At 38.9% G+C, this 25507-nt stretch overlaps 2 protein-coding genes across 3 annotated transcripts; one reads left to right on the plus strand and one right to left on the minus strand.

The window, feature by feature from the left end:
* Nucleotides 1-4509: 4509 nt before the first annotated feature.
* On the minus strand, nucleotides 4510-11885 carry LOC306866603 (ankyrin repeat and SOCS box protein 15-like; the record flags this gene model as incomplete). Its single annotated transcript, XM_079411860.1, has 9 exons — nucleotides 4510-4892; nucleotides 5114-5267; nucleotides 7696-8269; nucleotides 9317-9488; nucleotides 9571-9816; nucleotides 9902-10060; nucleotides 10182-10310; nucleotides 11617-11663; nucleotides 11815-11885. 9 exons carry the CDS (start codon nucleotides 11883-11885, stop codon nucleotides 4747-4749), a joined length of 1698 nt encoding a protein of 565 aa, XP_079267986.1. The 3' UTR covers nucleotides 4510-4746.
* A 919-nt stretch (nucleotides 11886-12804) lies between these two features.
* On the plus strand, nucleotides 12805-24969 carry iqub (IQ motif and ubiquitin domain containing). Of its 2 annotated transcripts, none has more exons than XM_079411420.1 (12): nucleotides 12805-13251; nucleotides 13945-14079; nucleotides 14268-14435; nucleotides 14516-14685; nucleotides 16194-16349; nucleotides 16444-16654; nucleotides 17857-18032; nucleotides 20810-20980; nucleotides 21081-21257; nucleotides 22050-22298; nucleotides 23430-23615; nucleotides 23992-24377. In XM_079411420.1, exons 1-12 carry the CDS (start codon nucleotides 12987-12989, stop codon nucleotides 24157-24159), a joined length of 2232 nt encoding a protein of 743 aa, XP_079267546.1. In that variant the 5' UTR covers nucleotides 12805-12986; the 3' UTR covers nucleotides 24160-24377. The 2 variants fall into 2 exon arrangements, with proteins under 2 accessions (XP_079267546.1, XP_079267545.1); XM_079411419.1 differs by having other exon boundaries at nucleotides 12819-13251; nucleotides 14510-14685; nucleotides 23992-24969.
* Nucleotides 24970-25507: the final 538 nt, after the last annotated feature.

The following is a 25507-nucleotide window of genomic DNA, read 5'->3' on the forward strand; positions in this document are numbered from 1 at the left end:
TCGATTGTATGAAATGCAAGATTCTAGCATGTCTCACATGCACGTTTGATCTTACTGTATTACATCTGTATGTGCGTTGATCAGTTGTAAATAAAAGTTCAAATTAAATCTGAATTTATGAATGATGCACTCACCTGAAAAGATCAGGATGAGCAAGTGACAAGTGCTTAAAATGGTTTGATGTGTTGTCTCTGTGGAAACGCATGATTTATAGCAACGCTTGTATACAGGTGCAGTAAGGTAAGTTCGTTCACCTTTGTCATCTGTTTTGTATCCAAAGTAATGCCATATTTCACTTCTACTGTTCTCTTTGTTTATTAATTTCGGGTGCGTTGATAGTTTAATCTGTTTGATCCATCGCGTTGTTCTGTTGTCACATTTACCGGTTGCGCAGCAATTTGGGAAGCACTGCCACCTACAGATGCATTTCGCAACTGCAGCGTATGAAATACCAAATTGAGCAAAATTATGATATCGTACCGTTTGAAATATAATATATACCGGTATTTTTCCAGTATCGGTATACCGCGCATCCCTAATATGCTCACATTTTTTCAAAAGCTATCCATCTGTAACCATCTCTATTAAATTAAATTATCAGATGTACTTGAACAGGCAAAGATAAGTATACAGTAAACTATAAATGCATCTAATGTGTCTGACAGTTTATCACAAGGTTGGGTGGTGAGTTTCTGATAATACATAAGTCAAAGGTTTCTGCTTGACAGGTTGCCGAACATGCTTGTTGATGTTAACGGCATAAAGCTATAAATAGATATGACCTGCTTTAGTTACTTCAGTTGTGACAATGCAGGTCATTCTAGAACCACAGTTTAGAAGCACTGAGGTGTGACATGCAGGCCCCGTTTACACTACCCCGGCGTTTTCGTGAACGGGGAACATTTACATTTAGGGCTGTATACCTTGGAGAACCTGGCGATACGATACATACCTCGATACACAGGTCACGATTCGATACGTACCTCGATACAGAGCTGTCTCGATACGATTTGATACAATGTGACACGATTCGATACGATTCAATAAAAATACATGGGCCAGAGCCAATTAGTTAATGCTGAACACATTTACTCAAACAGAACTCTGCATTTTTCTTCAATTTATTGAAGACAAAAGTGCATTATAACAAAGTGCATTTTGCTTAAATATTTGCAACTTTAAGTGCTCTGATTAATTGTACACAAATTGTTTTAATCTGGAAATTACCACAAGTCAACATTTAACTTTCCAAGGGTACAGTCTGAGCTCTCACAAGCACAAAATCTTCTTCTTATTATTCTTAACTTCTTATTAAATCTTCTTATAATTCTTTTTTGTGACACTACTGCCATAACATATTTCACTATGAAATCACTTAAATGCTACATCTTGCTTTAACATTTTCCATGAGTTTTTTTTAAACTCGCGGGCGCCGCTGCGCCCCCTAATGGCTGGGCGGAGTATCGATACTAAGGGCTAGAATATCGATACTGTATCTTTTTTTATTATATCGGTATGTATCTAAGAATCGATATTTTGAGCACACCCCTATTTACATTAGTGCGTTTTTGTTTTAAAAACTGTGTTTTATAGTGTAAACGGGGCCACAATCTTATATTCATTGTAATAGACACAATAAATACACCTTGTGTATGTGTTGTAAAAGTGCTATTAAAAGTTCAAATAAAAACAATGAGTGGAAAGCAGCCTGACTTCATAGAACAGGCATCAACCCTTTTATTTTTATCTGATAAAAACGTGTTTTTGTCAGCTAGAACATTATTTTATTGCACAAATGGCACCAAGACATTGCTTTGGAGGCAAAGTCCTTTGGAAGTGATGTGAAATTCACATTGTAGTGTTCAATGCAAAGTGTTAAAAACACTTAACATTCACATTTTTAAGTGTTTTGAACTCAAAGTGCTTTCTCCTTAACCTTTACCCTGAGAGGCCATCACTCCTGATACATGATTCGTCCATACAAATCATATTCTTTGTACATCAAGTAGCTTTTCAGTCCTGGTGGGAAAGGACCTAAGTTTATGAACTTTGGGTCACCCAGCCTTAGTGGAGACATCTCTCTCCTGATGACAAGTCTGCATTGGTGTTGCAGTGAACGAGGATTCCCTGGGAAAGTCAATATTTTTGTGATATTTTGTTATCTAATTCTACAACATCCATATTTCTGTAAGTATAGCTTAAGTGTCTGTCCATGCTAGAATTGTTTACGCTACTCACCCAATATTTCTGAAATTTCAGTCCACTCTTTATGCCTCTTTAGAACCATTTTCATCTTGGAGCAGATGAGAACATGATTGACATAGTCGAGGAGAACCCGCACAGCTCTTCCAGCGAACTGCACTAGCCAAGAGACGCTGATGAAATCACAAAACTACATGCAACAGAAGATAGAGACATATGCCTCATATAAAGATGAAAACACATTTCCTTCAGAGGTAAGTTAGCTTAAGACTCTCTACTTTTTTTGAAAATAGGCTCATTTTACAACTCCCCAAGAGTTAAGCAGTAGAGGTTTTACTGTTTTCGAATCCAATCAGCCGATCTCTGGGTTTTTACTTTTAGCGTAGCTTAGCATAGATCATTGAATCTGATTAGACCGTTAGCATCTCGCTCAAAAATGAGCAAAGAGTTTAGATATTTTTCCTATTTAAAACTTGACTCTTCTGTAGTTACATCGTGTACTAAGATTGACGGAAAATGAAAAGTTGCGATTTTCTAGGCCGATATGGCTCGGAACTATACTCTCATTCCGGCGTAATTATCAAGGAACTTTGCTGCCGTACCATGGGTGCAGCAGACGCAATGATATTACGCAGCGCCTGAAAGTAGTCCTCAGCTAGATTTAAAATCTAGCTGGGGACTACTTTCAGGCGCGTAAGATCGGCTGAATGGATTCGAAAACGGTAAAACTCAACTGTTTAACTCTTCGGGAGTTGGAAAATGAGCCTATTTTCAAAAAAAAGTGCACATTAGCTCTGTTCCAAAACCTAGTGAGTTACCTTGCTATCTACTGCTTATGATTTTTAACATTTTACTGTTAGCATGTTGCTAAGATAATGCTACAGCACTTTAGCATACAGTAGATGTGCAGATATTGGGTAAACTCTGGAACACTTTACATAGAAATTGACTGGCATTAATTGAGCCGGAAACTCGACTCACGTTTGATTTCAGTAACGTGTCCTATTAGCATGTTGCTAAGCTAATGGTGCCAAAGTAGCATACAATAAGTTTAAGTAGCATAAACATACAAACATTGGGTAAAATATTCAATTTTGGTTGGATTAAACCGTTTTATTGATACTATTATGTATTGACCAACAAAAACATTTCTTTTGTTTTGTTCACCATCTTGGGTTAATTTTTAACTTCATTTAGTTATACATTTTGGATCAAATGTCTGTAGTGTGCTAGGCTTGCTGCGATAGACGGTGTTGGCGGTGATATCGGTGTTAAGCCGCAACACCGGTTACTTCACTTGCCCACCGCGGCACCGTCCCTCACCGTAATTTAGATTTTTTTTAATAGTAATAAAAATAATTTAGTTCAGTTAGAGAACAGACAATTAAAACTGAACACGGCTGCTCAATGCAACACATCGAGCGAACGACAGTCGCGCATCACAGATCAGATTTCATTGAACACGTGAGGAGAGTGAGCCGAGGTGACTGACAGAAGAGTGAGGTGAGACAGACAAGACTGTTTAAAACATTATTTTGGATTTTGAAAAGCCTGTTGACCTGCCATTTATCTAAAGTGATATTGGAAGGTTTTTTTTTTTACATTCGTTTCTCATTTATTTGGTTCCACAGTATTTGCTAGTTTTTATTTTATTTAAACTGTGTGATTTTTCCGCCAAGTGAAAGTAAAATGCGCACGGTGCTTTTACAAGCAAAGGAAAGTGGGGAAACTCAAACAAACTAAAAACAAACAACTGCTTGATGCCGAATTGCTGCAAATTCGAGGAAAGGAGGGAAAACTCAAACGACCCCACCACCGCCACCATGGTAATACCGGTATTACCGGTGTTGTCACACGTCGATTAACCGGTGGGAAAATTTCCTCACCGTCACAACCCTATAGTGTGCATATGTTGGCAACTTACTAGGTTTTGGAACAGACATTATGGGTGAACTTACTGGGACTGGTATGTTCTCACTGGTATGTTCTGAGGAGCGACCCCATGTTGAGTCATGAGGACAAAAGAAGCATTTTTCTGCATCATAACCACTGTTTAACAGCAGTCGCATCATCATCTAACATTTTAATTAAATAAAAAATGGAGGGTGGTATAGACAAAATAGAGGGTAAAAAATGGAAAGAGTAGGTTAATAGACAATGAATTGGATGAAAAACAAAAATGGAGCTTTGTTCTGACTCAAATCATCTAGAAGGAGTTTAGAAGCTGAAACAAAGAATAAATGACAGTGTAGCAGAAGTAATAGCACACTGACACTGTCAAACTGACATGAATGAAAGTACATTTTAGACAGTTGCAAAATCATTTTAATCACTGTACAATATAGGATTCACCATGTTGTATGAATGCAATTAACATTATAAAAAGCTTTTTGTGTTCTAAAACTTAATCCACACATTACAAATTGTTACATCAATTAGCATTTTATATTACTGACAAAAAGATCATGTGCAGTACATACAGTATATGTAACATTCAGTGAAAGACCATATCAGACAAGAAAACTTCAATTATGTTTGTACTGATCAAGTCAGATCATATTCCTTGTACAGCAAGTAATTTTTAATCGGTGGTGGAAAAGAATCCATTATAACGGTATTACAGAGTCTTTTAATGGTCATGTGTTTTCTGATTTCCATACGACAGAGGTGCTTCAAGGACCGTGGGTTGTCTGGAACAAATTCAGAAGCTATTAGTCTGCATTTCCTGAGACTAGCGAACCATTGATATGTTGCTAGAGAACCGGTACTATCTTCTCACATGCATTTGGTCATTTTGAGACTCTGAGCTGTAGTTTGCAGAAGTTTCTTCATTTGACCCAGAATGAGACTATATGTCATAAAAAGACTCAATGAACAGATAAATAATTAAATTTGAACCCAGTGAACTCACTCAAGATGGTGTATATCTCTTCCCACTCCTTTTGTTTCTCCAGGATGGATCTCAGACGTGAGCAGAGGGGGACACAGCTGACATAGTCCAGTAGGATCAGTACCACTTGTCCCGACAGGTCAACCAGGCAGCACAGACTCATGAAGTCACAGAACTGTGATGTAATGGCAACATAAACTTATTAGGAGAAGCAGTCTCATTTAAAGGGTTGGTTTACCCAAAAATTAAAATTGTCATTAATTACTCACCCTCATGTCGTTTCGAACCTGTAAGACCTTTGTTCTTTGATTTAAGATATTTTTGATGAAATCTGAGAGCTTTCTGACCTTCCGTAGACAGCAATGCAACTGATACGTTCAAGGCCCAGAAAGATAGTAAGGACTTTGTTAAAATAGTTCATGTAACATCAGTGGTTCAACCGTAATTTTATGAAGCTACCAAAATAAGTTTTGTGCGCAAAGAGACAAAAAAAAAGTTTATCAACAATTTCTTCTCTTCCATGTCAGTCTCTGCTGCATGTTCTCGGATTCCATCAAAAATATCTTCATTTGTGTTCTGAAGATGAACGAAGGTCTTACGGGTTTTGAACAACATGTAATTAATGACTTTTGAATGAAATAAATTTTCATGTGGGTGAACTATCCCTTTAGTTATATAGAACAATCTTTGGCCCTGTTTACACCTGGTATAAAGATGTGAAAAATGGTGCGAAAAATGTAAAAAGCACAATGTTTTCTTACCAGTCCTGATTCTAACACAAACCCCCAGCTTTCGTCATAGTTTGCAGCTATCAAAGCAGAAACGAAAGCTGTTGATGTCCATATAATTTTCCATTGTCTCCTTTAGCGTTCATAAGTACATTGTGTGAGTGTATTTTGCAATTTTAGTTTGAAAGATCAGAAAAGGCCCATACATATACCCGTCCATCATAAAAATCAGGAAAGTGGTCAAAAATGGTTGAAAGTAGACAAAAGAGACGCATTAAAACTGCAGTTGTAAACCGGAATTATGAAGATCTACAGTGGGGAAAGAATGATTTGATCCCCTGCTGATTTTGTACGTGTGCCCACTGACAAAAATGATCAGTCTATAATTTTAATGGTAGGTTTATTTGAACAGTGAGAGACAGAATAACAACAAAAATCCAGAAAAACTCATTTCAAATATATTTTTTTTGCATTTTAATGAGTCAAATAAGTCTCCTATTAATATCTCCTATCCATCAGCAAGATTTCTGGCTCCCAGGTGTCTTTTATACAGGTAAGGGAGTGCTCCTAATCTCAGTTTGTTACCTGTATAAAAGACAACGTGTCCACAGAAGCAATCAATCAGTCAGATTCCAAACTCTCCACCGTGGCCAAGACCAAAGAGCTGTCCAAGGATGTCAGGGACAAGATTGTAGACCTACACAAGGCTGGAATGGGCTACAAGACCATCGCCAAGCAGCTTGGTGGGAAGGTGACAACAGTTGGTGAGATTATTCGCAAAGGGAAGAAACACTAAATAACTGTCAGTCTCCCTCGGACTGGGGCTCCATGCAAGATCTCACCTCGTGGAGCTTCAATGATCATGAGAACGGTGAGGAATCAGCCCAGAACTACACGGGAGGATCTTGTCAATGATCTCAAGGCAGCTGGGACCGTAGTCACCAAGAAAACAATTGGTAACACACGTGAAGGACTGAAATCTTGCAGCGCCCGCAAGGTCCCCCTGCTCAAGAAAGCACATGTACAGGCCCGTCTCATTAATATGCAAATCAATTGATAACTTTTTTAAATGCGTTTTTCTGGATTTTTTTGTTATTCTGTCTCTCACTGTTCAAATAAACCTACCATTAAAATTATAGACTGATCATTTCTTTGTCAGTGGGCAAACGTACAAAATCAGCAGGGGATCAAATATTTTTTTCACCCACTGGACTTGTGAACCGGTCGAACAAAACACATCTTAATACCAGGTGTAAACAAGGCCAAGTACATTTTGCAGTACTGCAGTACTCAGTATAATGAAATATATTTCGCTAGAACCTGTGATCTTCAATGACTTTTTTTTTTACTTTGCATAGTGCATTCTGGGATTTCACTCATGATGCTTCCTTAGAATCTATCTAAAACAAGACCTGTGTTCGAATGTGCCTTCTTCCGTACTGTACAGTAGGCAAAAAACAGTACATGAACGGAGTAGTACATCCGAATCCTAAAACAGCTGGCAGAAAGTACCCAGATAACCTACTACTACTACCTGTGCACATCTGATGTACACTTTACTATCCCATGAGGCCATGGGAGAGGAGTTGTGAATGGCAGTGAAGTGACACAACTGGAGCTGTAGGCGACATGACAACATGGCAGTTGTAATGCGTCGGAATTTCATTTCTACTACACACATTTATACTATATCGAACATACTTTTCATCAGTCACAATGCAAATGTTTCACAAAGTAAGTTTCAAACCAAATGTACTACCTACTATACTATGCTACTATTTAAAAAAGTGGTTAAGATGCTGGTAAAAGTGTGCTTAAAATGTTGTCTATGTAGGCTTTGGAACAGAACTTTTTGTAATCAGGCCCAAAACTCACAGGTATTTTCTTGTCTCCTCCATCACAGATATCACAACATGGATTATGTAGATGCATGTCCTTCCAGGCAAACCCCATGTTGAAATGGAAATCATGGTGACAGTGGAAACATTTGCCTACATCATATCCATTATTAAGAAGTAATCGCATCATCTCCTCATCCTTCAGGCAGTATTGTAAGGCAGTGGGAAACACTGTGTCGTTGACCTCTGTGAAGTAACAGTTCACATCTGCTTGGCTGTCCAGGAGAATCCTGACAATCTCATACCTCCCAGCTCTCACCGCCACTAGGAGGCAGTGCAGGGGATCCAGGTCAGGTTTGGCTCCAGCATTCAGCAGCATCTCAGTGCAAGTCACATCTCCATTTGCGACTGCAAAGTAAAGGGCGCTCCTACGCATGTCGCTGTAGTTGTCAGAGATGGTTAGATCAAGTAGAGCATTTACATCAAAACCGCTGTCAATCAGGACCTGCAGGCACTGAGCATGACCTCCATCTGCAGCAGAGTGTACTGGACTCTGGCCAGACTCAATGAGAGCTGTCTTGCTTGTGACTGATATCAGTATTTTTAACACTCTGTAAATGGAATTGGTATAATTCAGATAAGTATATGTATAAGGTTGTTTTGAACACTTTTACTGTTTGACTGTTAATAGGGGTTTCTTCAGCTTTTGTCACTGGGTTGATTTGAATTAAAACACACTTTTATAAAATGAATGTCACATTAAATTGACTTTGAAACTTTATTCCATGTCAGCATTTATTTTTGCTCATTTTCCCAACTGGCTTTTAATGTATATTTCCATCAAATCCATCATTAAAAATTGGATCATTACATATAATTTTGAGACATTACCAAAGAGTGAAATGCACATAAACCAAAATCTGTATTTTAAGTGATGCTATAAAAAATTGAGATGGGAGGAAGATTATATTTCGATGTATTTTGTGTTCTATCGCAAAGTTTTGTGATGGAAAAAAATGAGGTGGAAAAACTGTATTTCAGTGCTTTTGTGAATGCATATTTTCTTGGGGGAACTCCTATCTTTTTTTTCCCATCATCATCATCATCATTATCATCATCAAGTTACTGTTCTGTCACTGTGCTTGTTTACCAGAGCTGGAAGTAAAATTTGAGAAATTATGAGCCAAAAATGACGAATAAAAAGGATTAAAAAGAGGGAAAAACACGTTAAACACAAAAGTGTTCATTATTTCGATCAAACTGTAATTTTGTCAAATTATGTAAAAAAGTGTAACAATATTATGTAATTATCCATTTATAATACATGAAATGCTAATTGTGAAATTAGCCTTAGCAAGACAAAGTAATCAAAAGAATCTGCCGATTTAATCCAAACATTAAAAATGTGACGTTTAAATATATAGTACATTATCTGAGATGTGATGAGAATTTATTTTATTTATTTTTTTAGAAAAAAGGACAGAATTCACCAGTGATTTATATACACTGTTAGACATTGTTAGTGGACAAATTAAACTAGCGAGACTGAAAAGGTGTTTCTACTAGGCTAAAAATGCCAATAGTTACAAAAAAAGACTTTACTACCCTCACGTTAATGTATTTTATTGTTTACCTATTTCAAATTATTGTACACTTACAGGTAGTGTCCCTCATAGGCCGCACGATGAATAGGAAGATGCCCGGTCCAGCTGGCCAGGTTTGGTGAGGCTCCATGTTCAAGCAGAAGCTCCACACAGTCTGGGTTTCCAGAACCAGCTGCATCCATCAGCACACTTTCCCCATTACTGGATTGTGCATTCACATCAGCTCCTTGTCAAGATAGATGGATTAATATTGATTAAAACAAATCTTCTTTAATCTCTCTCTCATTTGTGAGATCAAAGTTTCTCACCAGTATCAATGAGAACTTGGAGGACTTCAAGATTGGCGCATTCTGCTGCTACACTCATCGGTGTTGCTCCATGACAGTCCCTCACTAATATCTGGCCGCCACGTCTCAACAGCAGCATTAAGATGTCAATACAGCCCACTTGGGCTGCTTCATGCAGTGCCGTCCACCTCTTCGAACATTCCTGATCCACTACAGCTCCATGTGCAATGAGAGCGTACACCATTTGATAAGATCGGACTCTTACCGCTTGGACAAAATAAAGAAGAGAGTTATAGTTATTATGGAAATTACATCAACAGGTCAACCAATCAACAGTTAAGTTGTGCTTCACCCAGCAGAAGTGGAGACTCCTTTTTGATGTTGGGGTTGTGTGGTAGTGCTCCATGTTCCAAAAGGATCCTTACGTTCTCCTCCAGTCCAGTTTGAACTGCTAAAGTCAAGGCAGTCTCTCCATTCCTACCTTTGTCCTCCAAGTCTGTCTGGCTGGACACTGTGGATTATATGATTATCAAATATCTCAAAACCAATGTAATGTATGTATGTCTGACACAGTCTCAATAACTTATCCAACCCTTACATCAGAATTGTGTCCATCCATGTTAAGGACTCACCCAGAATTGCCTCCAGTACTTTCCCTGATGGTTGCATGGCGGCTCGATGGAGCGGTAGAAGTCCTCTACTATCAACTTCCTTGAAGGCTGAAGGAAATTGCCTGAGCTCATGGATGACTGCATTGTCACCTTATGATCAGGGGACATAAACAGATTACAGAAGTAATAGCTTTGTTCAATACCACTGTTTAAAGCATCAGCTTGATAAATCTACTATGTTAAAATACTTGTGGCCCAATTAGTGGTTCTTAAAGGGGTCATATGACGGTGCTAAAAATAACATTATTTGGTGTATTGCAATGTTTATGTGGTTTTAAGTGCAAAAAACACATTATTTTCCACATACCGTACATTATTGTTGCTCCTCTATGCTCCGCCTTTCTGAAATACATCGATTTTTTACAAAGCTCATCGTTCTGAGAAGCGAGGCGTGCTCTGATTGGCCAGCTATTCAGTGCGTTGTGATTGGCCGAATACCTCAATATAGAGAAACTCCCAGGTTGAGGAAATAGTCCTCTGTAAAATGCGCTGCACACACTCTAATATTGGGTTGAATGTGTTGTAAATACAACTTAACCACTGATTTCTAGTTGTGTCCTATTTTGGAAGCCCAAACAAAGTACTTTGCTTTCACAACAAAACACAGCGTCTCCAGGACATGGCGTAGGCAATGCAACAATACTACAGCGAGAAGAAAAATCCCGCCCTATTTCTTTGCGTATACATTTGGGTGGTGTTATGCAAATCTTCCCACACTGTGACATAGTCATGTGGGTGCATGTTTAAATGAGCCATTTTTAACTTTTATAAAGAATATCTCTTTGGGTTTGAGACTGTAGTCTTTGAAGCTTTAGGGATCTTATCTATGCATGAACAGATTTTAACACTCCAAAGAGAAAGAAAAACTTGAAATCGCATCATATGACCCCTTTAAGATTGTTACACTGGTGGACCCCATTGGAGAATCTCTAGGTTCACTTTAAGAAAGGACGATTTTATGAGGAACTTACAAGATAGATCCCACAAGTTCCTGCAAGAACTCTAAGGAACTTGTCATCCCAACACCATCATATGTGAAAGACTTGCAGCCAGATTAGCGCTTGAAGTATATACTTGAATAGGATGGGGTGTCCAATTGTGATCCTGGAGGGTCACTGCCCTGCAGAGTTTAACTCAAACCCCAAATAAACAAACCTAAACCAATATTCAAGGTCTTCATGTTTACGGGCAAGTGTTGGGAAAAGTTGGAAAACTCTACAGGATGTTGGCCCTCCAGGACCAAGTTTGGAAACCCCTGCAATAGGATATTTGTGGGATCCTCAGAAGGGTCCTGAGGTTCTTCAGGGGGTTCAGCAAGTGTGAGGAACCTCAAGTATCTTTTCATGTTTATGGTGATAGAACGGAAACAAAATATTTGAAGGCATTGATCCATTACCTGTCTGGATTGCTGCCATCAGTTTCACATTCTCATCACTGGCGGAGCTTCAAGAATATATAATAATGCTCTGAGAGAAAGTATTGCTTTTTGCTATACTTTTAAATATTCAGTTTCCATGAACACGTACATACAATAAAAAAGGAATACATCAATCAGTCAAACCAATGTGTTAGTTTAGAAGATAAGTGAACATACCTATTTTTCGATTTTGCAGATTCTTCAATGCTCAGCTGAATGAGATAATCGGTGAATTCATCTTCATCCATCTTGTCCCACATAACATGCCCATCTAGAAAATATGTCCCATAAATCAAAGAGCATCAGTGACTACTGGAGCTAATCAGAGCAAAGTGCAACAAAACGAGTTAAATTTACAAACATGAACCTTTCAGTAAGCATAACCTATGTGCTCACCTATGTGACTAGACTCATCAAGGTCAATTTTCTAACCACCAAGTTACATGAGCTTTTATAGGCTGACCATGACCTGCTTTCTTTGCCAGTGAAATGCCATGCAATAAATGCCATTCCATTAGATATAGTCTGTTTCTATTGTAGACACTTTTAGGCAACACACACCTGAATAAAACATGTTGTCATACTCTGGGAAGTGAGAGAATTCACTTTTCTATTATTCATTCTAAATGCCCCAAGATACCCTAATCTTAATCTAATTTGCATAATGCAGGATTGTTTGTTTTTCATTATTACACAGGCACAGCAGGGGGCAGGATCAAGTGATTTTTCATAATTCATTTCAGTGAAACGATTCATTTGGACGGGACGAGTGCAAATTATTTTGTCCCCACAGGTATTTTGTTTCTTATTGTTTGTTGTAAAGTTGGTATTTTATGACTGTTTTATTATACTATATACAAGTGTCATTGCTAATTTTGTTAATATGCAATAAAAAAAAATGCATGGTATTTTTAATGTATAATACCGAAGCACAAGAATTTTGGAGAACCCAGTAAATACCATGATAGAGTAATATACTAATAATAAGTACGAATATATGAAGCTCCGTTTTGTAAGGCTAATTAACCATCTTTATATATATATATATATATATATATATATATACTGTATATTTAATCCGAAGTCATTACAAACGCTTTGCGAATCGGTTCGACTGAACCTTTAAAAAGAATCGGTTCAAGAGAATGACTCATTCGCGAATCGGACATCCCTCCATGGTTACCATAGCAGCAGTCAAACAATTTCAACTCCGTGTAAACCTAGGCTCGACACATTTATTTTGAACGTTAATAAAAATTTTGCCGTCAAATTATTTTTCAAAAATATCGGGTGAAATTGTGTAATGATTTAACTGTATGTTTTAAGCGTTCAGGTGTGAGAAATTTGCCATGTCAGAGCCGGAGACTGAAACTGTGAGTCCTGAAGCGGAGCAAAACATATCAAGAGAAGCCATTCAGATAGAGACTGAAGTTCATGAAGACGATGATGAATCCACGCACGAAATCAAAGTGGATGTGTGTACAGCCACAGACGTGCTTTTACAAGAAGAGAAGATCACGGAATTAAATAAAGACCAAGACGATATAACCCAACAAGGAAGTGAATCCAACCAGACTCTTTCATCCAGTGATGTCGGAAGCTCCACAGCAACTGGTGAAACAACTTTACCACAGTAATACAAGTTTACAAAAAAAAACCTCTGGTATTACCCTGGTTGTTTGGACATGGTATCTTGGCAATACCATGTTTTCTAACATCATGTTTTAGTCATGCACCTACATAAAATTAATGTTTTGGCCATATACCATGGTAATACCCTAGTATTCCTTGAAATAACTTGGAGCAGAAACATTAAACACATCTTGTTAATTAAATTAAAGCAGAAAAATGTAAATATTATATCTAAAACATATCAATGTATCTATTGTAAATAAATAGAAATACATAAAACAAACAAAACTGAAATAAAAAATAAGTAACGCTTAAATAGAAATACAAAAAACAAAACTGATTCAAAACACTAATTGAAATAACTAAAAAAATAAACAGAAATTTAGAAAATAAATGTTCATTCAAAATATTAATACAAACTATAATGATATATAAATGATGCTAAAATAACACTGCTTTGGAATACCAAGTAAATATGATGGTATAATATGGTAATCAGTCAGGACTGTGATTAAAAAAAAAAAATGGTATTACCATTAATTCCATTAATATACCATGGTACCATTTGTTTTATTTAAATAAATATTCACCACATTCTCTATTTTCCATTTATTATTTTGTATATTCATATGAATATTTATATTTCTAATGCATGTGTGTTTCTTGTTCCTCCAGTTAAGATCCTGCTGATGCCAGAGAGGCACATGATAACGGTGGCCTTCACTATTGGCCTCACAATCCTGGATCTGAAAAAACACTTCAGCTCAGAGCTGAGGGTCCCATCAGACATCATACAAATCACTCTAGATGGTAAGAAACAAAAGATATTCAGGAGAAATCATGGAAAATTCAGACATTTCTGAGAATAAAAGAATATATGCATACTGTAGAGGTGAACGCAGGTAAATTGAGATGCCACTGAGATGAAAAAAAGTCCCAATTATTTAACCTATAATGTTGATAATTCTCGCTGATAATGTTTAGTTATTTATTTCTAGAAGAAAGTGTGGATGATGACCAGACGCTGATGGACATTGGCGTGCAGCCTCATGGGATGGTCCAATTTGAGATGAGCTCACTAGACCCGGAGAATTACCCCATGAGACCATTCAAACCACAGCAGGAGTACAACATGCCGGATGTCATCACTGTCAGGGTGCAAACAGGTACAAACAAGGTTACAGCTGACTAGCTCATCATGAGGATAGACAAGCCTTTGTGACAATACTCTCGCTTGAAGACACAGACTCGTATCAGGACGTGGTGGTGGAGATCGAAAGAGCCACTCGAGGGAAAGCATTTCTGGGAGGATACCGTCATAAAGTGACCAAGGCGGAGTTTCATCATGCTGCTGAACAGACGATGCCTAAGAAGAGGCCTGACAAGGGTGTTGAGATATTCAGCAGGGATACACAGGTGTGCGCACGCACGCACACACACGCACACACACACGCACACACACACACACACACACACACACACACACACACACACACTATACACACTATAAAATGGATAATTGCAGTGTTGGACTATGCCAAACCCCTGAATGAATGACACCTTATAAAACACTTTAAATGTACAGAATTTTAATCTCTTTGCCTCAATTTTTATTTACATTAAATTAAAGGAAATGTCATTTTGTGGAAGAATGCCATATAATGCATTTGCTTATTAAAAATAACTATTTAATTAAACTTTTAATTCAGTATAAAATATAATGTATTGTAATATTATTGTAAACATTTTAATATTGTATATTAAAATGTTTAGAAAAATGAAACACACACACACAAAAAGGAGTGAATCTTTAATAAAAACTTTAAAAATGTAATCCATATATTTAATGATTTTTAAAACATTGGCTCACTTTATAATGTCAAGACAATTTAATTAGTAAAATTATGAAATTTTTAAACAAATTATCAAATTTGGCCAAAATCACAATAGTATTGACCACAAACGTAATTGTAGGGCAGAACAAAACATTTTATTACATGTTTTAGTATATTTATTTAATACTGTCTCGAACGGGCTAGGAGACACGGAGGAGTATAGTCAATACAAGGTTTATTGGGATTAGTGCAAGGGTGAATGCTGAGTGGAGGAGCGGGAACAGGATCCAGGAAGGGAAGCCGGCGGTGCACACTGCCGCGGGGAGGAACAGGACCAGGAAGTGCCAGGAGCGGTGGAGAACAGGAGCGGTGGAGAACAGGAGGTCTGCAGGTAAGTAACACAAGGTTAGTAGTCAGGCTAGGTTCGGGTAGTGAACGGTAGACCGGACGAGGAAGGAGTGCTGGCGGTGAGTGGATATAGTGCTGTTCATTAGTAGGTGACAGGTGCGGGGAATCAGTATGCAGGTGATTGGGATCTGGTTAATGACGGTGCAGGTGACTGTGATTCTCTGACAAATACATTGTTTTGTTTATTTATTTATGAATGAAACTTAGTAATAATAAAATACAGATTCCAATTATTCCATGTGTTTTTCACAAAATAAACAGAAGCAATAAAACACTTTTTTGAATAAATTAATACTTTTATTCAACAAGGAGACAATATATTATTTAAAATGGACAGCAAAGACATTTATAATATAACAAAAGATTTAAGATGCTGTTTTGAACTTTCTATTTATCAAAATATCTTGAAAAATGTATGATAGTTTCCACAAGAATATTAAGCAGCACAACTGTTTTTAACATTGATAATAATAATACATGTTTCATGAGCACTAAATATGCATATTAGAATGATTATCTAAAGGATAATGTGACACTGAATACTGAAAAACAGTTATTTTACATTGTAATTAAATATTATAATATTACTGTTTTAATGTATTTTTGATCAAATAACTGCGCGGTGTAGTTTCAAATCCAGTTGCAGTGCATACTTTTAATTTTCTTTTCCCTTTAAAACAGACGGTTGAGTTGAAGAACCAGGATCAGCAGTGCTCCAAGAACGCCTCGACTCAGATGACCAAAATCTGCTGTTATGTGTCCAACATGGAGGACAAACTCATCACCCCAGGGACTTATATCACTGCAGGAGAGTATCACAGCAAGAGACTGAGAGCTGTACGTGTGTTTGGAGGGGTTGAGAGGGAATTGTGCTCATTCTGTGCTTTCGCTGTTCATGACAAATGCTTGTATGTGTGTATGTTTTCCTCAGGTCATTACGCTACAGTCATACGTCAGGCGCTGGCTAGCCAAGTGTTTCACAGACAGCTTGAGACAGGCTAAAGAGCAGCATCTGGCATGGCTGGAAAATGAAAAGAGAAGGAAGAAAGAGGGAAAAGAGCAGCAGATCAGAGATGAATATCACCGTAGGATGAATCCGGAGTCAAATGCAGACTTTGAGCTGCTTTATAATGCCTTGAAAAGTGAGTAAGTGAGTGTTTGTGTAGTAACTAACGACAAGTAGCAAAGCTACTAACTTAAAGGTGACGAGTAAATTTTCTGCCCCACTAGAATGACTAAATTGAATTGCAAAAAATAATGACTTTATTTTAATAAGAGGTCTTCCTGAAAATCCTTGAACCGCTGATAGACAGCAAATTACTTATATTTGACTGCGCATTAAGTTGTATTTTAACCTAGAAAAAAAAACAACTTCAACTTTTACTACAATTTTCAGTAGAATGTCAATAGCTTAGCTGCTCTCATAATAACTTTTACAAGCTACTGCTTTTTTGGTGGTATTATATGTATGTGTGCAGCTTTTCAGTCAATCGGTTCAGTCGGTTCATGCAAATGAACTGGCTATAATAAATTATTGACTGATTCATTTCAGTCCCTTCACAGACTGACTTCTTTTTGTGGAATATTATGTGGAAAGTGAAATATGTTTAAATACTGTTGTCCAACATTTAGTTTTTTTTATTTATTTTTTATTTAAAGTAATACTTTTATGCAGCAAGGATGCATTAGATTGATAAAAAATGGAGAGTAAAGACATTTATAATGTTACAAAAAATTACATTGAAAATAAAAACTTTCTATTCATCAGCAGAACAATTCTGAAAAAATGTATTTCCACAAAATTATTAAGCAGCACATTGATAATAATAAGAAATGTTTCTTGAGCAGCAAATCAGCATATTAGAATGATTTTTGAAGGATCACGTGGCACTGAAGACTGGAGTAATGATGCTGAAAATTCAGCTTTGCGTCATAGGAATAAATTACATTTTGAAATATATTAAAACAGAAAACTGTTGTTATTTTCAATTGTAATAATGTTTCACAATATTTGGGTTTCTACTGTATTTTTAATTAAATAAATGCCACCTTGGTGAGCATAAAGGAATTATTTTAAAAACAAAAAAACTTTTTGTAATTCATTTATCTGTGAAATTCTTTGGCAAATGAGTGAAATAATATAATCTGATATTTATATATTTTAAAATATTTAAAAATAGATTTTCAATATTTTTCTTTATTTATTTAAATAGCTTCAATTGTTTTTGACTACATTTTAGCTGGTATGATATATTTACTGAGATGGAGATATGTGTTGTAATGTGTGCAGTGATTTGGACATAAGTTAGTGTGATGGTTCTCATTCTTTATCTCTGTGTGTCAGAATGGAGGATAGAGGAAGTGGAACACATCAATGTCACCTTATCTGGTGCGGAGAGAAAGGCAGCGCTATGCGCTCTACTGGAGCAAGAGACCCAGTTCATCTCCTCCATAGAACGGCACAGAATGGCTGCAGGCACGAGGAACCAGGATAAGGCCATACAAGCCTTTCTCAACAAGGTGTCTATCTTTGCTAATCGGCTGTCTCGTCACGAGCATACACTATTGCTTAGAGCGAAACCTTTGCTTGTTAACGGTGCATTAAAGGAGGAATTCTGAGATTAAATTCTGCATTAAAACATTTAAAATGGGTTTAAAATGTATTTAAATTATAGGATTTTACAAATAATAAATCTGCATGGCAGGAGATTCATTTGGTTTAGAATTTTGAAGATTGCTCATTCATAACTTTTCTCCATTGTGTCCTTAACCTAATGTTGCTCCAGTAGAAATGTCAGTGTAATAAAATGCAATGAAAATGCACTTTGTAACAAGTGGCTAATGATAACTAACTGATAATATGCTAGATCAAAAGTCAGTTTTATGTTACTTCCTCTATAGCAGTGGTTTTTGAGCTGTTTTTGCCTCATGACCCAGACTTTACATCAGGCATAAGTAAACAAAAATGTCCTTGAAATGTATTAATGAATTTAATACTGTTACGGGTGTGGTGCGGAGCAAAGAGCGCACGACGAGCATAGAAAATAGTCCTTCTTTTAATCAGGATTCCAGGAGCAGATACAAACAGGGGAGTGCACACACACATCAATAATAGCAACAATAACCGACAGTGAGACTAACAAAGACAGGAACTTATAAAGGGGCAGATAATTGGGACGGACAGGTGTACACAATGACTAATTAAACTGAACTAGGACACAGGGGAAAACAGAAAACCCGACATGGAACAGTCACAAAAAACCCAACATGTAACATATCGCCCCCTCCCCGCAAGGCGTGGCCTCACGCCGTACCGTAACAACTGAGGAGGGCGGGTGGGGGTTCTGGAGGAGGATGTGGAACAGGAGGGTGACAGAGACAAGACATGGAGTCCAAACAATAAGTCCATGGGGGAGTGGAGGGTGGGAGGAGCCAAGGGGGAGCCAGGAACAGGAGGAGCCAGATGACGACCCAGGCCACAGTCAGGATGGTGGCCCACGGGGGAGCCGACGGAGGGAGGAGCCATGGTGGAGGAGTGACCGCCGACTCCATGGGACCGACCCACGGCGGCGGAGCAGGTGGAGGTGGAGCCCGAGGTGGAGACGGAGAGCCAGGGTGACGCCGAAGATCCGGAGGTCCAAGGCGGAGCAGATGTCTTCGGCGACCTCGGCGCAGGCGGAGATCCGGAAGGCCGCGGCGGAGCCGGAGCGACAGAGGACATAGGTGGAGCAGGAGGGAAGGAGGAGCCCAACGGAGCCGGAGGGACGAAGGGACGGGGCGCAGCCCAAGGAGAGTAGTCCTGAGGTGCAGGTAGGGGGACGACTGACCAATGCGGAGCCGGAAGGACGAGGGAGCCCGGTGGAGCTGGTGGACAGACGGGATCCGGTGGAGCCGAGGGAGCTTGAAGGCATGGTGGAGCCGCAGGGTCGCCGGACTGAGGCGGAGTCTGGGTCTCGGAGGCTGAGGGCGGAGACGAGGGATCCTCCAGACTCAACGCCAACAGAGCTGGAGGTCGGCAGACCCGCGGCGAGCCCACGCCACAGATGGTGTGCTGAGGGTGAGCAGAGGGGCTGACGAACTCCAGTGATGAGGGTGTTGGAGTAGGAACTAGATCAATGAGAGGCGGTGGGAGAGGGAGGTCGGGTGGGATAATTTCCCAGAAATCCAATACAGGAGCTGGCTTCAGGATGATTGTGTCAGTGTGAAAGTTAATGAGGTTTCCCAGGTCCAGTTCATGCTCACCCTCAGCGGTGGCGCCGTGGGCGGGGCGTTCCATCGCCCCCGCGATCTCCACAGCTTTCTCCACCGTCGGATGCACTGCCGGCTCTCGCACCTGGTCAGACGTTTGGGGCTCGGGGACGATCGGCAGCTCTGTCGCTCCTGATGGCGATGGCTCAACGACCGCGGCAGGCTCTGGCTCTCCGTCTGCAGTGGGCTCGGGCAGCTCCGCGCTGCGGGGTGGTAGTGGACTGGGCGCTGGGTCCCGAGTGGGGCTGGTGTCATTCTCTGCGAGGTCCACGGTGAGTTGCGATTTGCAAGACACCAGCACCCACTCGATAAAGGCGGCGAGGCTCTCTCGAGGGCCGTCCCCGGACAACTGCCGCCGTGTGGTGATGTTAAGTCCAGCTCTGTAGAACGTGCTGAGGCAGTAGTCCGGGAAGTGTGTTAAGTTGGCCAGGAACAAAAAATCCTCGGTGTGGTCCTCGAGAGAGCGGTCCCCCTGCTCCAGCAGGATGACGAGGGCAGCGGGATCCATAATAAAAAAATAAAAAACTTGGCAAAAACCGGGAAAATAAAACGGGGGAAAAAACGCCGCAAACTTGCTGTTTTGGTCGGTTATTATGTTACGGGTGTGGTGCGGAGCAAAGAGCGCACGACGAGCATAGAAAATAGTCCTTCTTTTAATCAGGATTCCAGGAGCAGATACAAACAGGGGAGTGCACACACATCAATAATAGCAACAATAACCGACAGTGAGACTAACAAAGACAGGAACTTATAAAGGGGCAGATAATTGGGAAGGACAGGTGTACACAATGACTAATTAAACTGAACTAGGACACAGGGGAAAACAGAAAACCCGACATGGAACAGTCACAAAAAACCCAACATGTAACAAATACATTTTATATTAATATGAATTTTATAAATTAACTGCAAAGGTACAAAATGTGTTTATACAATGATAATATCATTCTATATATAATTATATAATTTACTGTAATTGTTTATAGAAATCTCTACTAAAAGCAAAAAAAAAAAAATTGCAAAGACTATTGTGTATGACTTCTTCTCAGTGTGCAGAAGCAAAGAAATGGCGTGCATTTGATGGGAAGATGACACAGATGGACACGCAGTTCACCATCAAAGCCAAGGAGCTGCGAGACCTATACAGTAGCACCACCCAGGCTCAGTTCACAAAGGACGAACGTCTGGATGTGCTTCTCACTCTCAAACACACAGTACAGGTCAGTTCCAAATCTGTAGTCCAAAACATGCTCAAAATATAAACACTTTTCTAGAAGCATATATTTGCTCGTCTCATTTTTACAATGTTCTTGTGAACAGGAACATAAATGCAAGCTAACACAGGATATAGTGGACTTGATTGACAGGGAAGTGGACCTGCTGATGAGGGGCGTTAAAAAGAGCTACCTGGAGGGGTTGAGGAAGAGGATAGCCACCCTCTTTCTCCAGTACATCAAAACCCCTGCGTTCAACCCTCAGGTGTCCAAATTTCTGCGGGTATGTGGCAAAAGCAATGTTGTAGTCGAAACTAACTTTTTCGAGTTCGAGTCAAGACAGAGATCAGAAGAGGGTCAAGTCTGAGTCAAGACCAAGTCCACATGCTCCCATGTTCATGACATAAAACAATATCTTGGTGTTGGTCCTCATGTCCAAGTCCAAGCCTATATTATCATGGTCTGGATCCTTGAGTCCCAATGCAAGATCATATTTTATGGTCCTGCTTCTTGAGTCCAAGTTCAAAATCATATTTTCATGGTCTTGGCCCTTGAGTTAGAGTCCAAAACCATACTTTCATGGTGTTGGTCTTGGTCCTCAAGTCTGAATCCAAGATTATATTTTCAGTGTCTTGGTCCTTGAGTCAAGTCCTAGACCAGTGCTTCCCAAACCTGTCCTGGAGGACCCCCTGCCCTGCACATTTCGTATGTCTCCCTAATCAGACACACCTAATTTAGTTCTTGCAGTCTCTGCTAACGAGCTGATGAGTGGAATCAGGTGTGTTAGATAAGGAAGACATACATAAGGTGCAGGGCAAGGGGGCCTCCAGGACAGATTTGGGAAGCACTGTTCTAGACTATATTTTATTAATCTTGGACCATATGTTCAAAGTGTTGTTCTTCGTTCTTAAGTCTGTGTCCTTATGGTCTTGGACTCAGTCTTGACTTGGACTCAAAAGTGTTTTTGACGACAACGCTGAGCTAAACTTCACCCAGTACATCAATTCAATACAAGTATTGGTTGGTCATCTCGCTCTTTGAAACCAACTCCATTATTTACAACTGCTCTCCACAGGTGCCTCAAGATCCTGCTGACCTGAAAAAGAACATCTATTTGTGTCGTGGCTGTAATGAGTATCAGTCATCCACTGACTTTGCTCTGAAGACAAACGCATCTTTGTTTGGCCTTTGTTGCTGCTGTATGGATTTAGACAATGAGGCTCGTCGAAGAGAAGACTTCTCTCTTTACAAGAACATTCTCAGGTGCTTGCGTGAATCTGAGGCCGAAGGCAGCCCAGAAGCCAAAATCACTTACCTGCTGCAGGTAACTATTCATTCATTATTAATTTCAATCATAATGAAAGAGCCATGTCAGTTTTCGCAAAACCTGTCTTTTTTCCTCCACTTGTGACACATTACATGAAATTAGTCTATATAAACAAACGATACATGTCTTAAAGGGATAGTTCACCCAAAAATTAAAATTCTGTCATTAATTTCTCACCCTCATGTCGTTCCAAACTCATTCATCTTCAGAACACAAAGTAAGAGGTTTATGAAATCCGAGAGCTTTCTGACCCTGCGTAGACCGCAACGCAACTGACACATTCAAGGCCCAGAAAGGTAGTAAGGACATGGTTAAAATAGTCCATGTGACATCAGTGGTTCAACCATGCATCATGATACTCTCATGAATGCACATTGAAGACTGACCAGGAAGAGAAGAAATAGTTGAATAAAGTTTTTTTTTTTTTTTTTTTTTTTTGCACAAAAATTAATCTTGTAGCTTCATAACATTACAGTTGAACCACTGACATCACATGGACTATTTTAACGATGTCCTTACTACCTTTCTGGACCTTGAACGTGGTAGTTCCATTGCTGTCTATGGAGGGTCAGAATGAAAGCTCTCAGATTTCATCAAAAATATCTTTTGGAACAACATGAGGGTGAGTGAATAATGACAAACTTTTCATTTTTGGGTGAACTAACCCTTTAGCACCTACGAGTATGGAAGTATTATGCCTCGGTGTAATAAATTGTCAAAGACACTATTGGTCATGTAATTTTAACATGGCTGCCACCATCAGGATGGACCACCCTAAAGTAGAATAAAACAACTTTTTCTAAGTTTTATTTTATTTATTCTTTTGAACAATCTATTTATTGCGATGTAACACTATATAACAGTAATATAAAAATATTGTAGTTGCATCTTTTTTACATATGAAAACGGTAACAAACAAGAAAAAGAAAAACCTTTTTCTAAGTTACTGAAATGACTACAGTTCTCTGTACAATCTCATGCTAGTCTACATGATTTTAAACATATCAGTCAAATGTGCTATTCATTTCTTTTGGTGGAGAATGCGGGAATAAAATCACGTAGTCCACCTTTAAGACGAATAGAACACCAAGTCGATGCTGTGTTCAAGACACTTCCTGTCCTCATAAGGAGCAAGACCTGCGGTACCTAGTGGATGTGCTGTGGGGGGCTCAGTCTGCTTTGAGTGGCTGGAAAGACCTTCATGATTTACTGCTGGTGCACTGGGAGAAGCATTTGGACTGGAGCCCATGGAACTGCATCCTACTTAAAAAGGATGAGGCGGCCGCACATCTCAAACTGGAGAACATCGAGAAGGTACTGCAGCCACTTCTGCTCTTGAATGGTTTTCTTCACACTGAAAGAAATGATTAACCTCAGGATATGATATAATATTAAATATTCAAGCAATATTGCACTAATCTAAATGCCAAGTAAAGCTTCAGAATAAATGGCAGAACAAAAAACTTTTGCAGAATAATGTAAAATATACCTATAGCTTTAGTCAAAAAAGATAAAGGATTACATCTGGCAGAACATCTAAATCATGAATACCAACTGTACACCTGGAAAATCTCATTTCTAGAGATGGTGTTTACATGTAATGCATTTACAGAACACATTTGTCTCTCCCACCACTTGAGAGCAACGCCATTCGTTCCACTCTACAAATGTTTTCTGTTTTCACTTGCAGGCATACGATGTGGTGGTTATCCGTAACGTCAAGCAGAAACATGCATTGGCCAGGAAGTACTTCTCCCAGATTCCTGCGATGGCTGAATGTCTGCACGACGCTGAGATTCAGCCTGCTGCCCTCAGCAATCTACTGGTCTCCAAACCCATCACCAATGCAACCAAGTAGAATCGCAAAGAGATTCAGGGACATCTGCAGCTTCACTATTTGTGGACAGTAAAGTATGAAGATCTAAAACCTTAATGAGTTCTTCAAGATCATTTATCGAAATTGAATATCTTCTGTTAATTAAAACCGCGAGTAGCGGTTTCCTGTGAGTTTTTTTGTTTCTACTCCATTGCACTGTGCAATTTGGCCTGATCATTAAAGTCTTTCGTTTCTCTTTGCTTTGTTTTCCATTCATTAGGATCATTCATTAATGCTAATTACTTTATCATTTGGCAGTAATTGAGAAATAAGTTTTAATTTATTTTCAACTTCATTGGTATTTTGTAAAATACTAATTGGTAAAAAGAGCAGCATAACTACAATCCTGTGAAAAATGCGGCTTTAGCATGTTATGAGTCTTGAGTACAAAGTAAGAATAAAATATAATAAAAAATTCAGATTAGACTGACAAAAAAGTAGATTATCCCTCCATGATTGCGCCATACAAGAATGTACTGCAAAGTTATTTCCGGGAACACTTCGGGAGCCTGAAAAGCAAGTTCAAGTGGTATTAATTAGACCTTTACAAATTATATATAGCCTATATGTAATCAGGAGGTGAGCAATCTAAGATCTGCAATTATCGAAAAAGGTCAAGAACCTCCTGTGTCTCCTTTAGAACAAATGTGAACGAAACCACCAGCACCACAGGACTAACGGCTGAAAGAATGACTGTAGACTGCTGATAAAGTGATGAAAAGTTTAAGTTTTATTTATCTTCCTCCATTAGGTGAATTTCTAAACTGTGCTTAATAAAATGGGTTTTATTCGAGATTTGGCTTTTCATGTTTCTTGGCACAGACCCTATCGCTGTCATTGTGTGATACCGTAAGGAACATTAATGACATTTAGTTGAACTTCAAAAATAGTTAACGTGATAACAAAAAAGCAGCTAATAGGGTGGGGGACATTTGAAAAACAAGTTATGTTACAAAGGATTAAATGGTGAATTTATTAGCTGTTGATGGTAGTAGAGATGCAGATGCTTTTTATGAATATAAGAGGAATTTCAGCATTTTTTTATAAGAATTAAATAAGAAAGTGTTTGTGGGTTCCTGGTTCTTTAAAAACTGTAATGGCTACTACTGTAATCCTTTAAATTGGTAACAAAGAAAACACTTCTGTTTATTAAAATAAAAGTATTATGAAAAACTTGGTGGGCCCTGAGAGCAACATTTTTTGTTAGGTTGTTGTTTGATCTAACTGTTTGTGTATGAATAAAGCAGCATGCTGGATTACACTGCGCCCCACAGCAGCAATGCAGGGAACCTCCATCACAGTGATGTCGAGCTCCTAAGCGTCCTGTCCA

The sequence above is a fragment of the Barbus barbus genome, assembly GCF_936440315.1.
Source record: "Barbus barbus genome assembly, chromosome: 48".
NCBI classification, from domain to species: domain Eukaryota; kingdom Metazoa; phylum Chordata; class Actinopteri; order Cypriniformes; family Cyprinidae; genus Barbus; species Barbus barbus.